Source organism: Argopecten irradians, chromosome 7 (assembly GCF_041381155.1).
Source record: "Argopecten irradians isolate NY chromosome 7, Ai_NY, whole genome shotgun sequence".
Lineage (NCBI taxonomy): Eukaryota > Metazoa > Mollusca > Bivalvia > Pectinida > Pectinidae > Argopecten > Argopecten irradians.
In genome coordinates, this window is record NC_091140.1 from 28,628,081 (window position 1) to 28,646,625 (window position 18,545).

Consider the following 18,545-nt stretch of genomic DNA (forward strand, 5'->3'; position numbering starts at 1 on the left):
ATCATATCGTATACCATAGTGACCAGTAAGGAATTGTTTATAATATAAGCTAAAAATATTCAGATCGGATAATATTTTTGGTGTTCAGATCATTTTAAAATTAATTACCCCATCTTCTTGAAATGGGATACAGGGCTAAGTAAACAACCTTTCAGTATTTTTAGTATTTTTTTGTGCGTCGTAAACCTGTGATACAAAAAGACACAACAAGAATATACCGCAGTCTCCCGAGGCACACACTACACAGGAGGCCGTCCTTTGTATGACCATTTCTATTAATAGGACATAAGTATAATCAAATAATAAACCAAACAAACTAAATGGCCCTGAAATTACTGCAAGATGTTGCGATTAAAGGGTTTAGTTTAAAAATATTTTATGAATGCAAGGGATTGGTCTATGTATGACATCAGTTTGATACATAACGACACCAAATATTCCCACAATTGATGAATGCGAAATGAATCTGTTTATGACGGATCACTCGTACGACAGCATAGACATTGACTCGATCAAACCTCCCTGGGCAATGTGCTTTTCCAAGTACGCAATCGACTTTACTTTTCTTGAAGTCGTATCGTATCGTTGCAATTATGGAGTTCAAACGTCTAGTTTAGCTTCGAACAAAACTTATCATGTAAATGTTGCAGTTTTATACCGCATTCAACGTCTGCTTATCGCCAGAAATATATTAAAACAATTAGCAACTCTGCTATTTTTACAATCGGTAGATGTACCTCTGTATTGGCGTAAGGGGTTTTAGATATTTTCTTAAATGGTTAAATACAGGAGAATAACTTTGATATGTTACAAAAGTTCAGTAACTTTCAAATGTTTTGAGTACTATTTTGGAAAGGAAATTATGTTTTTGAAAAAAGTACATTTTATTGTATATTTTTATGCTTTCAAAAATCTTATTAAAGCATATTTGACCGGGAAACTGGTAATATCAAACCATGATAGAATGTTAAAACTTTGTATAGATGCAAAATATTACATTTAAAAAAAAAAACATTTGAAAGTAGTTAGCCAAGGGTTAATGCATGTAAGCCGAAGGTCCCTCTGTCGTCAAAAAGGCAAAGACGTTCTGGTACCGCTATACAGTCCAAGAATAGAATAAATTCCGAAACAACGTTAATCCGGAATTAACCCATGCAAAATATACGGACATAATTCAATTAAAGATTATGATATGGTTTAGACGCTTTTTGGCCCCCAAAGATAATTTTGTCGAGCTTATTATATACCGAACTCCTCCTTTTTGTTTAGTACGGCAATGTTTTAAATATCACAACACACTATACTGTATGTTTTGTCGGTCAGAAACTGCCAATCTTTGTCAGGAATAAGATAAAGGTTAATAGCCTTTTACGATCATGCAATTCTATATTTTTATCGCATTTTAGCATACCGCTAAAGACACCCGACAAGCACACTCCACGCGATGTGTTGGCTGTAGCCATGAGGAGACAGAATCCACAACCTTACTCACAGGGGCGAGCGCTCAACTGAAGGCCAAAAGTGAGGTGGGGTGGAGACGTTAGGAAGAAAACTAAATAAAAATCCTAAATTTAGTCGCCTTTTACGATCCTGTATAAAAGGCTTAGCAGGCACAATTATTTAGTATTATATGCACCATAATGTAATTAACCAAATATAACCAATACATTCTACTACTGGTGTTGCTTTCGAAGAAACTTTTGTGTATCACGTTAATTAAAATGATGCATTAATGTTATCACCTTGGGACATCCCTTTGGATAATTGAAATATATTTTTGCCGCTATTTTGATCCAATTCCAACATGACCCGATTAATTACATCATGCAAATAGCAGTAACGCTGCCCAATGTTGAAGCTCGATATATGGTATATCCATCTGTATTTAAAGTAGTTAGGAATTATCGCCCGAAGAATGATTCGTTTGACCTTTGAATTCGATATTATGACTTAAAAGTAATACCGTTTATGTCAACTTTTGGTGGGAAAAAGTAAAAAGTGAAACGAATATCTTATATATTTACCTAGATATATTTGATATATTGAGTAAATAGTATGGACATGCACAAGAAGACTTGCAACCAAATCATTAAAAAATGAGAAGCTTTTCTTAAATCGAAAGATTCCAACCATTTAGGAAGACACTTAGTAACTGGTATAAACATCGGTCCTACGTATATAAAGGCAAAAAATAGTAGCAATAAAGCATTTTGGATGTTTTACAGAATTAGGTCACAATGATCTCCTTTTTGATAATAGGCCTACATACTTTGGTAATTTTTCTTAAAGTTGTATTTCTTGTAATTTTCACCATCACAAACTCTCATAAAACATGCAATATGTGAATATGGATGCTTATATATGATGGTTCAAATCCATGAAATCATCAAAATACTATTGACATGGCGGTAAATGTCGCATGAAATATCCCACGTTTTGAAAGAACCGCCACAGTCAACGCCATGTTTCAAACTTTCGGGTAATATCGGAAAACCGAGTTGCATCACGTGACCGACATCGGCGATACCCGTATAGATCGGAACCTTCCAAGCCATATCACTTGGTCAATATCGGCAATACTCGTACAGATCTGAATAGATCGGAACAGTTCGGACATTTCCGAGCTATTTTAAACGTGAACACGTTAAAAATCAATATTTCAATTTAATTGTTTAACAACTTTGCGAATGCGAACTTTACAAAACTCGGTAAATATCGAAAGTTTAAAACTTAGAGAAGCGGAGAAAAATATGTAGAGCACTCTAAATACCTTTTCTATGCCAAAAATACAACAAGTCACAGACCATACATCTTTAAAGATGCTCCACCGCTCACAAATAGTATTTTTTTCACAATCAAAAACAGGCGCAGAAGATTGAGTACTTTTCTTCAGTTAGAAAAGTTACTTGCTTTACACCATTACCACCATTGAAAAGTTTGAGCTTCAAATTTTACTTCAAGTTGAAAATATGAAAAATAAGTAGTTGCACCCCGAAAAAAAATCTCCTATATGGAATGAAGTACTGATTGCGAATGCACCAAAGCCAAAACAAATTATTTAAATTATTTTTTGTGTTAATTGGACATATATATAGACTACACAATTAAAAACTAATTATTGTTCAATTATTGTTGAATTATAATTCATGCTCTGTCGACGGTGGAGCATCTTTAATCTTATATTCAAAATATCAGTACATGACAATTAAAAAACAAGGACATAGTCATTCGGATCCCCCGCCAATGGAGATATCAAAGCTGAAGTAAGTTTGATTGTAGAGACTTATGTGTATGAAAACAAGGACATAGTCATTCAGATCCCCCGCCAATGGAGATATCAAAGCTGAAGTAAGTGTGATTGTGGAGACTTATGTGTATGGAAAAAACCCAGGAAAATGGAAGTTGAGCTAAAGAAAGATGGAGTATAATTAAAGTAGAGCGGGGCTGCAATTGCTGAATCAGGTTGACACTTATATTAGACTATATACACAAAGATGGGTGGAGTTTTGCAAAGTAACATTTATCATTTACCATGTTATTTTCAGCAATGTTTTCCATGGTAACGGAAAAAGTGCAAAAAATTAAAAACCTAAAAATAGCAAAAGGTACTACTAGACCATAAAAAGAATGTGTCTATGAAGTTTCGTGGAAATATCTCTGCTGGTTTTAGAGTTATGTTCCGGAAAGGAACCTGCTACAAAAATATGATATTTTCAGCAATGTTTCTATGGTTACAGAAAAAAGCACAAAAAGTGAAAACCTAAAAATAGCAAAAGGCACTACTAGACCATAAGAACAATGTGTCTATGAAGTTTCATGGAAATATCTCTGCTGGTTTTAGAGTTGTGCTCCGGAAACGATTCTTACACAAAAATCTGCCATTTTCAGCAATGTTTCCATGGTTACAGAAAAAAGTACAAAAAGTGAAAACCTTAAAATAGCAAAAGGCACTACTAGACCATAAGACCAAAGTGTCTATGAAGTTTCGTGGAAACATCTCTTCTGGTTTTAGAGTTATGCTCCGGAAACGAACCTGGTACAAAAATATGATATTTTTCAGCAATGTTTCCATGGTTACGGAAAAAATGTAAAATATGAAAACCTAAAAATAGCAAAAGGCACTACTAGACCATAAGACCAATGTATGTATGAAGTTTCGTGGAAATATCTCTACTGGTTTTAGAGTTATGCTCCGGAAACCATTCGTACGGACGGACGGACGGACGGACGGAACCCATTTGTATATCCCCCGCCAACTTCGTTGGGCGGGGGATAAAAAGTATTATGTGGTCACGTAAATATTGGCTAAAACAGAAAATTGACCTCCCTGTTTATCTCCTCATAACTCGAAAGTGTTCCAAGTGACTCTTTCTACCAAGTACCCCCCCGGTATCAACATAAAAAATTAGAAACTAATATCGGTCAAAGGCCATCAGAGGTCCAATAATGACACGTTTTCCCTGGACACTGCCTTTATTTTGACCACGGTAGTTTTGTCCCCTGTCCAATTTATTTATTTATTTTTCTTCCTAACGTTGTCCTTGGCACTATCTCACTTTTGACCTTCAGTTTAATGTTCGATGTAATTTTGTTAGTTTGTTTTAGTTTTACGGCCCATAGACAACTAAGGTCAGTTAGGGCCAAACAACAAGGCAGGCATTAATATCATGATATAAACAAGGACTGTATCTGAAAGATCAGGATAACAAAGGCAAGTAAAACTAAAACACAAAATGTAAATGTTGATTTAATAAAAAAAAAAAAAAGTTGCATAGGATGAAATAGATTTTGCTAAAACCCACTAGAAAACTCATGCACAATGTTGATGAAACGATGAGTGTTGCGCTAATATGAAGCTGTAATTAAGGCCCTTGTTGCTGTCCCCTCGCCGAGATACACAGTCTATAAAAGTGGAAGTATCTACTCAAATTAGACTTATGTTTGATTAGGTCTATTAACGCCCTATTACATCCGTGTGTGTTGCGTGTACGTAATTTGGGAGACTGCAGAATGGTCGTGTTGTGTCTCTTTGTGTTAAAAGTGTAACTATTGTGTATTGTATACTATAGTGTAACACTTTTTAATCTTACCGAAACATGTCGCTAATGACACGGTACAAGAACAACCCATCCGATTACTTTAGTTTGGTATTTCCCATTGGGTATTAGGTTAAATTTTATTATATAGTTATTAGAGAAAACAGGTATATTATAGTAATGGATAAGCGTAGAGATATTTTGAGCGACATGAAAATATTTCGCCATTAGACATTATTAGGTTAAGATGTTGCCAGCTACTGCACGATAGCTCGTGTTATGAATTAGACTATTAACGGGGAAGCAACTCGTAAAAGGAACATTACCAACTAAATAAAAATTTGTGTGTTTGTTTGTTTGGATTATTTTAACGTCCTATTTTTTTTCAAATAAAAAAAATTAATTTAATAATTTTTATTAACAGCCTGGGTCATGTAAGGACGGCCTCCCATGTATACAGTGGGTAGCGTGTGTGAAAAGCGAAGTGCGTGTTTAGGGGTATATTCGTGTTGTGTCTTGTATAGTGGAACTATTTCTCTTTTTATTGTGCTATATCACTGACGCATGCCGCCGAAGACACAAAGCAACACAATCAACCCGGTCACATTATACTGACAACATGCGAACCAGTCGTCCCACTTCCGTTATACTAAGCGCTAAGCAGAAACTACCACTTTTATAAATAAATAAAAAGACTTTCGAAATGGCCCCTGTGTATACATTGAGCCCAGGACAGATTTTTGACCCGGTCGCTGATTGGCTGGTTAATTATGAATTTCAAAAGTAAAAATGTTTTCTGACAAGTAAATAGTAATTATTCCCAGACAAGCTTAAATTATAGAACATAGTAGCTAAAACTAATATTCAATTGTTTTAATAATGCATCACCAAACTTTAACAAACTTTAACACTGTGGTCTAAGTAAAAATTATTTAGTGAAATGTTCTCTAAAATAGAATTGGAACGAACAGGCGTCTTCAATGATTCAATTGATATTTTATTTCCAATTTTCATGTTTTTAGAAATAGTCAGGACATTGGCAGAAGTTCAAACAACAACATTCAGTCTGTGTGAAAAACTCAGCCTAATGATCTATTAACATTTTTAAATATCGCTGTTAAATCTCTATGTACAGTCTATTTAATGATCGCTTCTTATTCGAATCCCCGATTGAAAAAAAATGTCTCAAACAGCCATGTCACTAGGTGTATAGTGTATTTGCTCTTCTCCGTGTTTGATAAGCCATTCTTTTCAGACAGGATTCGACCAGGATTATTTGAAAAGATATTCATATTTGTGTACAATAACTGGTATTGAATTGATCTTAAAATGTCGGCCATTACTTTATTTTTACACTGCCAAGCTTTCAGTTACTGGATAAAATCAAAATGTGTTTGATTAAAGTATCAAATGTTGACCTTTGTGTACTTTGAACAATGCCTTACTTTATATCCCGCTACTTACCATGTATGAGTATACGTGAGTAACAACCAAACGGCTCCTTCATCTTCGTATTCCATGTTGACTGTAAATATGATGATATGTCCACGCTAAATAATTTATAAAGAAATCTGGCCTAGTACCACTTCTATAAACGACATCTACATCGAAATATAAAACTTGTTTTCAATATATTTAATAAAAATTTTTCCTTCTCATATTTATGAATTATTACAGCCCTCTTTAAATATAAGTGATAATCACAAATTTCGACATTAAAGATTTTTTTAATGTTCCTGCTGCTAGAACCCAGTTATATAAAAACAGCTTCTTCCCGTCTATTATGACCGAGTGGAACGAACCGTCCTGTCCATTTCTACAGTGTCATCTGTTAGATCCATCAAAAGTTTTACAGTAAATATTTTATATATCTTTGATAATAGAGCTCAATGTTCCGATATTTTCAAATATAATGGTGATCGTATGTCAAATATTTTATTATGTCAGTTGAGAAAATTTTGCTAGTAACCTTAATACGGATCTCTTTAATTCTCATCTCAGTGACAGTCCAGCCTGCCTATGTGGATTTCAAAACGAAGATTGTATACACTATTTTCTATACTGTCCTTTATACGTCAACCCTAGACGGCTCCTTTTTAACTCCATCTTGGAACTTGACAATCATATACCACTGACACACAAACATTTTTGCATGGCTCTGAAAGGACACGATATTAATTATTAATAAAGTTATATTGGATAATGTTCAGTGCTTTGTCAGAGATACCAATACATTTCGCTGATTTTGTTGAATAGATTTCGTTGAATTCGTTGAATATCTTGTAAAATCATTGTTGTTCTATTCGTAATGATATGAACTAGGAAACATTTTGTACATGATGTTTATCCATATCTAGCTTGATGTTTTAGGATATCATCATCATTAACTAAATATAGCAATTCAGATTATTTATATATATACTCAATATTAATTTGTATCTACTGTTAAGTATGTAAGGAGAGGGTGTGTATAGGCGTGTTGCCTGTTGTCCAATTCCTATTATCTGTAACATCTGACAATAAAATATTCTGAAATGAAATGTGATATGTCAAATTTTAAACATTCCATAGGTTACACAATTGACCAGGTAATGAACACAGAATTGGCCTTCAGTTATGAGTTAATAACCAGTTTACAAAACTTATGAATAGTGACCTGGTTACCATAGCAACACTGGATCGCTCCGTTGTCAGTATAATTTGACCGGGTTGGGGTTGTTGCTCGGTGTCTTCGGCGGCGTGCTTAAGTGATATAGCACTATAAAAATTTCTAACGCCCTACGGCAGCGTCCGACATTACATCACACACTTCATAACGCACACACACCGCATATATGGGAGGACGTTCTTACATGACGCTGGCTGTTAATAAGACGTTTGAGCAAACAAATAAACAAACGTTTACTTGTCATTTACATTCTCAAATACGTTTTGAAGCATTCAACAAAACAGATTTTAGAGTGTAATAATAATCAACAACGGTGACAGGTCGACGACGTTTTTACAGTATTACTCTAATTGTACCTAACAAATTCATCGTTAGATTGTTTAATAAAAAATTCTTGGAGTCCTTGCAGAAACAAATACATATACATGAAGGTGTTCAGTGTATTGATTTCACATTCGTCTAGGGACCTTAGCAAAGACCTTTCAACTTAGTCTACCTTACTATATTCAAGAAGAATATGCTCAATCATTGTAGTTTCCTGAGAACGGCCAATGTATATCCTGAACCTTTACATTTCGGTCTGAACATTTACCGAGAGAGAAGTTACTAATATAAAGAAACATTTCGAACAAAGAGTGGATCTTCACTGCTAGTATTTCCGTTGTGAGAAATATAACGGTGCACCGCTGATTTTCACATATACATCGCTATACCTAAAATTTTAAAAATGTTTATAAACCTCCGTTTTTACATGATACAACGGTCACTAGAAATTTCTAATATAATCAAGGATCTATTTAAAACATCTACACGTAACTATGATGACGCTTGGCATGTATGTCGGAAAAGACGAATATATAGTTACCTATCGAGACTCTTGAATCTTTCTATACACATACAATGCGAGAGCTACTGCTAACCACAATTTCCTGAACATTTATTCTTATTGTAAAGAACACAATCATGTCCTGTCGAAATTTATGCTTTTTATTGCGGAATGGGGTATATCTCATGTACATTTTATACGTATTACTTGAGTATCCTACAATGAGTAATAAGTATCGAAAAATGACAGGTTATTATTTCTCTTATCCAGTGTTCAGACAAACCACTAACTACACTATTATAATCATTTAGGGCATTTTAGGAGGTACGGCGTACCTGCCATTACACATTCTATGTTCCAAAACATATTGTTCATGTTCGTTGATGAAAACATTCTTTGAAAGACACGGACGAACAGAATGTCCTTCCGGCCAGAAGGATGGGTCTTGTAGTTTGTTGTGTGCGTCACCAACCACATTTACCTGAGCCTAGGCAGTTCGTTTCCAGCTCCTTTCGAAAACGAGAAAAAATAATTATATAGTAACGCGTTTCTCTTCGAGGTAATGGTGCATACCATTTTCAGAGTTTTTAGGTCACCTGAGACGAAGTCTCAAGTGATCTATTCTAATCGCCTTTTGTCCGTCGTCATCCGTTGTGCGTCGTAGTGCCTCAATTTACATTGTCGATTTCTCCAGAACTGCTGAAGCAATTTCAATGAAATTTTGCACATAACTTATAAGGCATAAGGCCAATCCAAATTGTGAAAACAGGAATCAAATAGGCTAAACTAGACTTCTTGTTAATAACGAAGAGGTCTAGAGACTTGATATTGGACTTGTAGCATGATGCGGATCAAGCGACCTGGTATTGTGCCAATAGTCAGATGACCGTTAAGACCCATAGGCCCCCTTGTTAAGTTCACATATTTGTTTCGCCATGTCTAATTTGCTCTGTTGTAGTTTCTGAATTTTCGGATACAAGTGCTGCAACAGATTTTTGAGCGATGTATTGGCACTTGGCGTTCTTGTCAAGTGTAAAGCGAATACTAATATCTTCATTCCCTTTGTTAGTTCGTTGATATGTGTTCTATAGGTTTTATCTCCTTGTAATATCTCCTTTTAGATTTCTCTTCATCATCTCTATTGACTTTGTCAGGAAAATAGCAGCTGTAGATTACATGATGCAAATATAGCATATAGGAAGGCATTTCAATCATCTCAAATACGCCTATTATACTATTAGGTACATTGAACACAACGAAACATATTTACCTCTTAAATAAAACATTTAAAAAAATATTCCCACTATGTTCAGATGACATTATAACATTGAATATGTACATTGGTATCAATTGGAACGTCCCATATATGCCATTACATGTTATAATCTACAGCCGCCATTTTCCTGACAAATTCAAAAGGACTCGAATCCTGTCAAACCATCGCTGCTACTACATACTACACTTTTAAACATAATGGCATGGTTGTTTGGTGACAGAAATATGTACTGAACCCTATGATCTTGCAGAACTGAAATGTATATATATGTATAAAGAGTGGTACAATGAATATGTGGACAACTACGGGACTAATTTGGTGTCGAGCAAAGAAACGACACCTTCGCGTCAACAACAACAAAAGGATCAGAAACTACGTAGAATGACTGCAAAAGATAAACTAGAGACAACAGCAGAACCGGAAAGTCCACTTTTTTATTCCGATGCTGTTAAATCACCATCTCCAAGGCTTAAGCAACTTAACAATACCAGATTAACAAAACACCAAGCACCGGCAAAGAATACATGTACTACACCAGCATCTAAAAGAATCCTTCGACCAAGGAAAAAAATGGAGAAGTCACCGCCATTGTCGCTTCCGGTTACAACAGATGGTACGACATATATTGGTAGAATTTCGCGACGTTCTTTTTTAGAAAAGCGCCATCATCAAATGAAAGGCGGGGGAAAAACCAGGACTCATTGACTGAACAGGTACTACCAAAAGTTATCAATTTGTCATCGCGCAGTTTAACGGAACATGAAATTAATTTGCTTAAAAAAGGTCTCAAATTTTGTCCTACTCCAAAATCAGATAAGAAAGAATTAGAATGCGATGTTTTGCGATTTTGTAGACAACTTAGATTGGAAGAAAAATATTTTTCTGACAATTACGATCAGTCCACAGAAAATTTACCACTTGTGAGAAATAAGTCTACTTATAATCCACCTAAATGTGACGATATTGTTTTAGAAGAAACCATATCTAGACTAAAGAAACATCCGCTTCCTATACAAAATAGAAAAAGTAATTTGTCTTATCAACTAAGAAAAGCACAAGAAAATTTAGCACAAGACAAGACAATAATTATTAAGGAGGTTGATAAGGGTGGCGCTGTTGTTGTCATGGATACTGACTACTATGCTAAAAAGATTAGGGAAATGTTATCCAACGAAGAATTTTATAACGAATGTAATTCTGAACAGGATGAGATGACTTTTAAACAAATTGTAAACTTGGTTAACAGAGAAGGCGGTGAACTTCTTAAAGAGGAAATAGATTACTTAACAAATTTTTCATTTAAAACTAGTTACTTTTATGGTTTACCAAAGATTCATAAAAGCAGTCAAATTGCTAATGCTATAAAAGAACAAAATTCTGAGTATATTACTATACATTGTCCAACTGACTTAAAATTCAGACCTATAGTCGGTGGATCTAACAGCGTTACACAACGTCTAAGTCATTTTTTAGGTATCATTTTAAAACCACTTTGTCCTACAGTACCGAGTTTTGTTAAAGACGATTTTGACTTTTTAACAAGGTTACCAAAAAAGGTTGTACCAGGTAGCAAATTGATTTCGTTTGATGTGGTTAGTTTATATACAAACATTCCTACCGAACTTGGTTTAAAAGCAGTCAATTTTTGGCTAGAAAAACACCCTGCTTTAATTCACAATCGAGTAAGTAAAAACTTTATTTTGGAAGCTTTGAAAATAGTTTTGAATAGAAATGTGTTTTTTATTTTGATAATTCATATTATCGGCAATGTAAAGGTACAGCGATGGGGACAAAGGTTGCCCCTACGTATGCTACTTTGGTTCTTGGTTACCTAGAGGAAATGCTTTACACAAACATCGGGAAAATAGACAATGAACAAGCTGATTATTTAAGAAGGAATTTCATCAGATTTTTAGACGATTGTTTTATAATCTGGCAATCAGATAAAGATGTAAATACATTATTTCAAGAACTTAATAAGCTACATCCTGATATACAGTACACAATGGATTCTAGTACAGTAAAACTACCGTTTTTGGATATATCTGTACATAGTAAAAATGGTGAAATCACTACTGACTTGTATTGTAAACCGACGGATTCGCATAACTATCTTGATTTTTATTCAAATCATGCAAGGCATGTAAAGCTAAATATCCCATTTAATTTAGCGTCCCGTCTAATCACAATCGTAAGTGATAAAACTATTTTAGCTGAACGCTTAGAGAACTTAGTTTTTTATCTGCGCAAACAGCATTATCCGCAAGAAGTTATAGATTATGGAGTTGAAAGAGCAAAAAAAGAAGGACCTATTCATTTAAGGAAAACGAATAAAGTGGAATCCAAAAGCAATATAATACCTTTTGTCAGTACTTTTAATCCAAACAACTACAATATTTTTCCAATTGTAAAAGGTTGTGAAGATTACATGAAAAATAGCGACAGAATGAAATTAATTTTATCTAACAAGAAAATAATAAATTGCAAGCGTCAGCCTAAAAACCTTAAACGTATTTTATGTGCGTCAAAATTTGATTCGAAAATGCAAAATACTTCTGTCACTAAATGTATGCAAAAGCGTTGCAAAACATGTGATATTATTATAGAGTGTAAAAATTATACATTCAAAAATGGTTTTAATTTCAAAATTAAAACTAATATGAATTGTACATCCAAAAATGTCATATACGCACTTATTTGTAGCAAATGCTCAGATTTTTATATTGGTCAGACAGGAATGGAATTGAGAAAGAGAGTTACATTACACCGACAACAAACCAAATCTTATATCAAACGTTTAAAACGCTTGGATTGGTCAATGTGGTAATCTATTACTACTTGGTATCGTCTAAAATGATGAAAGATGACTACGTCGTCGGTCGTTATTGTCTTTTATAAGGTCTTCTTAACAACATATTAACCTCACCAAAAGCCCATTATGGATAATTTCCATTATGTTTTAACTACTTGTACAGGCTACTCTTATCATCACAAGTGCATTGTAAGCAGTTGGTCCGTATCGGGGATGTTGATGACGGTGGCTGGGAGGTATGTGATGACCCGGAAAACAGACCCAGTCGGTCCTGTCTTGTCTACTCGTTTGGAGTAGCTAATGATTGGACGTTTGATGACGAAGTGTCTAGAGTCTATGGCTGTGAAGTCCATTCATTTGATCCCAGGTGAGATGTGTTTCCCATTTTTATTGACATATAATGGCATAGCCTATGTAATCGAATATCAGTCTAAGCCTATGAGCATTCATTCTTTAAAATATCTAGAGTTTGTGGATAAAAAATAACATTTAATATATAAAAATATCGTTTAATTCAGTATCTTTATATAACTGAAAGGAAATATTTTGTGGCATATTAGAAATATAGAAATACAAACATGCATTTTTTAAGTAAAGGGAAGTAACTCTTAATCAGTTGCACACATTTAACATATACATTGTAAAACACACGTGAAGTATCGAAATTATTATCTTAATTCATTTACACTTAGTAGAGATTGTCGATAGATTACTTTATCAATTAAATACCATGACATGTTCTTTTATATAGAATATTTTGTTGGTTTCGTTAAAACGTCGACAAAATAATAATATTAGATCAGTTTTGTGTATTTTATGTAGTATTTGAAAAATTGTTGCCTAGGTCAGCCATGAATATTTCTATTTCTATCACAAAGAGTGTAATTTCAACAAACAACCTAATCTTACCTTAAAGATGATCTATTTTCCGTTCTACAAAGCCCTATTTGATTGTTTAGACATTCTAAATGTATGTTATGGTTTTGGTTATCAACATCAGGAAGCATTGAAAAGTAAAAATGTTTTTAAGAATCGATCTCTTAGCCTGGTCAAATATAAATTAATAATACCATTTTGAAAACATTTAGAGAACTGCTGATGAAAAACCAATAGGGAAGAAGGAGGGTCCATTACCATAAAGAAGACAAAAATAAGATGGCAGTTTGACCATTTTCTGACATCTAACACTAATGGGTACCTTGATGTGTAACTTTCTCTTTCTTCCTTTTTCTTTAAAGCATCGGTCTAAAGGATCATAAACGATCAGACAAAATCACATTTCACAATCTTGGACTTTGGGAAAAACCAAAAGGAAAACGAGGCAAATGGGATATGATGAATATGGCTGAAATTATAGAGATGCTAGGCCACAAAGGGGTGCGTAATTATGTTCAAATGTTTTCTTATTTGTTTGAATTATTAACCTCCTATTATCATCCAGGGTTATGTAAGGCAGCATTCCATGTAGGCAGTATGTAGGGAGTGGAAAATGCGAGGTGCGTGTTTTGAGAGAATACGGTATGTTCTTGTTGTGTCTTCTTATATAGTGGAACTGCTGCCCTTTTTATAATGCTATATGACTGAAGAATGCAGCAAAAGAGACTAACCAACACACCCCACCCGGTCACATTATACTGACAACGGGCCAACCAGTCGTCCCACTCCCTGTATGCTGAGCGCTAATTTATAGACTTTGGGGTGTCTCGGCCAGGGGACATCCTAGAGCCTACCTCACAGGGGCGAGCGCTCAACCGAAGACCAAAAGTGAGGCGGTGTCAAGGGAAACGTTAGGAAGAAAAGAAATGTGACACAAACGGGTGAGTGACGGTGTTCAATTGTGGCACGAAGTGGGCGAGTAATAGTTTAAAATCTGGCACAAAGGTGTGAATGACGGTGTTCAAATGTGACACAAACGGGTGAGTGACAGTGTTCAAATGTGACACAAACGGGTGAGTAATATGTTTAAAATCTGGCACAAAGGTGTGAATGACGGTGTTCAAATGTGACACAAACGGGTGAGTGACAGTGTTCAAATGTGACACAAACGGGTGAGTGACGATGTTCAAATGTGACACAAACGGGTGAATGACGATGTTCAAATGTGAAACAAACGGGTGAATGACGGTGTTCAAATGTGACACAAACGGGTGAGTGACGATGTTCAAATGTGACACAAACGGGTGAGTGACGGTGTTCAAATGTGACACAAACGGGTGAGTGACAGTGTTCAAATGTGACACAAACGGGTGAGTGACGATGTTCAAATGTGACACAAACGGGTGAGTGACGATGTTCAAATGTGACACAAACGGGTGAGTGACGGTGTTCAAATGTGACACAAACGGGTGAATGACGGTGTTCAAATGTGACACAAACGGGTGAGTGACGGTGTTCAATTGTTGCACAAACGGGTGAATGACGGTGTTCAATTGTGGCACAAATGGTGTCGATTAATAGTGTTGAATGACGGTGTTCAAATGTGCACAAAGTATGAATGACGGTGTTCAATTGTTGACACAAAAGTGTGAATGACGGTGTTCAATTGTGGCACAAATGGAGTGATTAATAGTGTTTGACGGTGTCAATTGTGGCACAAATGGAGCAATTAATAGTGTTCAAATGTGACACACAGGTGTGAATAATGTTGTTCAAATGTGATACCAATGAGTGAGTGACGGTGTTCAAATGTGACACACAGGTCTGAATAATGGTGTTCAAATGCAGCACAAAGATATGAATAATGGTGTTCCAATGTGACACGAAAGTGTTAATAATGGTGTTCAAATGTGGCACAAAGGTGTGACTAATAGTGTTCAAATATGACACAAAGGTTTGAATAATGGTGTTCAAAAAGCTGTTTAGTAACTGATGGTATACCAAACATGTGCCTATAGGAATGAATAGTTTTTTTCGATGAGTCAAAAATGGTAACAAAAAGAATTTGTATTGTTACGGTTGGTTTGGTTAATATACATTCTTTTATCAGCTAGGCTCATAAATATAGGATTTGTAGCTTAATGTGGGCCAAAGATGGACACAGACTGGTAAGTATAGAACGCGATTACAATAGGGCGAGTAAATGCGGGGATCAAACGTGGACAAGGACAGGTACCATAAAAGTAATTTAATCATGACATCATTCATTGTAATCATCGAGATGTAGATTTTTTTTATTAATATCAGTCTAATATCTCCAAAAAGGTAGAGCATCAAACATGCCATCAACATACAATTCTTGTTACAATATTCATTGTATAAATTATCACAGAAAAAGGTTAATATCAGAAATACATGACAAAGTATGATAGTTAGGAGAAAGAAACATGTGAAAATGGGTGGGATGGTGGGAAATCCGAGCACTAATCTTCCAAAGCCAAATTTATTCTTTGTTTTGTCACGTAACAGAATGATATGTTCTGATTGGCTAATTACCTAAATGGGTATAGGGGTAACTCGATTTACTTGTTTTTCAAGGTACATGTATATAGCCATATGTCTAAATCGGTTCAGGTGAACTCGATTTACATAAGATTCGAAAATATAGCATAAATATATTTATCTGTATAAATTGCATATAGAATCAGAACAAGAAAATTTATGTTGATAGTTGTTACGACAATAACGGATCGCTTTGCATACAATTGTGCGCAAAAAATTCATTACAGATATATATTTTCAGAAAGTTCATCTAAATGTCTTTTTCGGATGTTATAATAAAATAAAATTATATAAGTGAGCATATGTATAGCAGATCAATACCTGGATCGCAATATATATGCAGATCAATACCTGGATCGCAATATATATGGATACAAATTGTACACATATACTTATCAGCGGAGTCCAATTTTGACAGAAAATCCAAATGTAGACCTTCAAATCAACAGCACACAGAGAATATGTATTTTTGCTTCCTCCATCTTGTGACATAAACAACAAAAAATGGTTTGTATGAAATAGTCACTTGGTGACATTTAAAATATACATGAAACATATCATAGACAAACTAATAAGATGTCATACTGACGAAGACCTAGCATTATAGCATTATACACATAAAAAAGTCAGTTTGAAAAATAAAGAAAAGCTTAAGTTAAGAATAATATACATCTATGTCTTTTCTATCTATTTACAGAAAATCATTGATATCTTGAAAATGGATATTGAGGCTATGGAGTTTGGTGTAATATCAAGCATGGTGACATCTGGTGTATTAAAAAACATTCGACAGCTCGACTTTGAATTCCATGGCGGACCTAATTTCAAAGAGGATATAAGGTCAAAATTGATACCTCTACGCGGTCTTTATGAGCATGGGTTCCGACTTTTTTGGTCGCATCCGAATATTAAAGGTGTAAACCCTACTCTATTCTCCGTAACGGGAAGGCAGCTATCGACGTGTAACGAAAACTACTTTCTCAATACAAATTTAAGAAAGTTGTAATTATCATGGTCTATTAAATATTGTACAGTTGTATAATTAAGTTTACAAAAAGTAATTTTCGGATATAATTACACCATTCGCAATATCTCTTCTTGAATGTGTTTTTTTATTCAACATATTAGAAATAAAGCGCCAATATATTTTTTGGTGTTTTTATCGCTTATATCTAATTTAATGTATTACATTTTGTACGTAACAATTAACGTTGAAGAAGACTTTGAACATTGCATTAACATTATGTTATAACATTCAGAACTGTGAACTCCATCATGTCCTACAGCTTGTTGTACGTTAGTTTAGTTGGTTTGGCGTGACATCATTTAAACAGCAAAATATGTATATATGGATAGTCTCCATTGCATACAGTGTTTTGTGTATATTTATACATGTATTGTGTTTATTGACTAGCAATTTACATATCGGGCTCACTTCGACAATACTTAAAGATGCTCCACCGCTGACAAATGGTATTTTTTTCACTATTAAAAACAGGAGCAGACGATTTAGTACTTTTCTCCAGTTACAAAAGTTACTTACTTTACACCATTACCACCATTGAAAAGTTTGAGCTTATAATTTTACTTCAAGTTAAAAATATGAAAAATAATTAATTGCATCCCGAAAAAATTCCGTGACACTATATCCTATATGGAATGAAGTACTGATTGCGCATGCACCAAAGGCGAAATAAATTATTTTATATTACTTTTTGTGTTAATTAGGCATATATATACACGATTAAACACCAATTATTGTTCAAATGATTAACATTATTTATGCTCTGTCGGCGGTGGAGCATCTTTGATAGTGGTGCGATACTTTAAATATCATTACTGTATAGTTGTTCTTATTGTCACGATTTATATTTGTAGTCTTTTAAAGCATTAATCTTACGACAGACTAAATACACGAAACCATATATTGATAATTTCACGCGAATTTAGCGACATTAAAGCCCTCGCTTGTGTTGAAATTGCAGTAATGCCGTGATTCAATGGCAATTTCATTGATTTGGAATTTAGAAGATAACAATTTATTATTTCTATGAGCAAAAATATCTAAAGCTACAGTTTGACACTGTATAAAACACTAAAATACACTGTGGTTAGAAAGTATATTTGTAATTGTCGACAAATTATTGAAAAAAAATTGGGCAATAATGTCTCACAGCCGCCCAAATTCGACCGGCAACATACATGAATCCCCCGTGTGTTTTTAAAGTCTCAACTTATACAGTGGAAAACTATACAATACTATCTAAACAAATTCTACAAATGTGGAACATTCGTATCATGGTGGCAGCCAAGATAAGAATCGGAGGTGTCACATAAAATAGAAATAACGCCTTGTAGTACATACAACTTATATAATAACACTAATTTGAAAGACCTTGACTGGCACAATTACGAAGCTAAACGCAGTTAGTTAACCATTACTATGTGACATATTCTGCATGAATTTTAATTATACACTGAAGATATTT

At 34.5% G+C, this 18,545-nt stretch overlaps 1 protein-coding gene across 1 annotated transcript; it reads left to right on the forward strand.

The window, feature by feature from the left end:
• Positions 1–460: 460 nt before the first annotated feature.
• Positions 461–17,444, forward strand: LOC138327122 (probable methyltransferase-like protein 24). The gene is made up of 4 exons (XM_069273106.1): positions 461–543; positions 12,782–12,985; positions 13,857–13,995; positions 16,754–17,444. The coding sequence occupies exons 1-4, from the start codon at positions 461–463 to the stop codon at positions 17,060–17,062; spliced, it is 735 nt and encodes a 244-aa protein (XP_069129207.1). The 3' UTR covers positions 17,063–17,444.
• Positions 17,445–18,545: the final 1,101 nt, after the last annotated feature.

Excerpts from the sequence above, each read along its gene's own strand:
- LOC138327122 (XM_069273106.1), top strand. The coding sequence starts at position 461 with ATGAATCTGTTTATGACGGATCACTCGTACGACAGCATAGACATTGAC. Across the intron at positions 544-12,781 it reads TGGGCAATGTGCTTTTCCAA|GCTACTCTTATCATCACAAG; the intron begins GTACGCAATCGA and ends CTACTTGTACAG. Across the intron at positions 12,986-13,856 it reads GTCCATTCATTTGATCCCAG|CATCGGTCTAAAGGATCATA; the intron begins GTGAGATGTGTT and ends TTTTCTTTAAAG.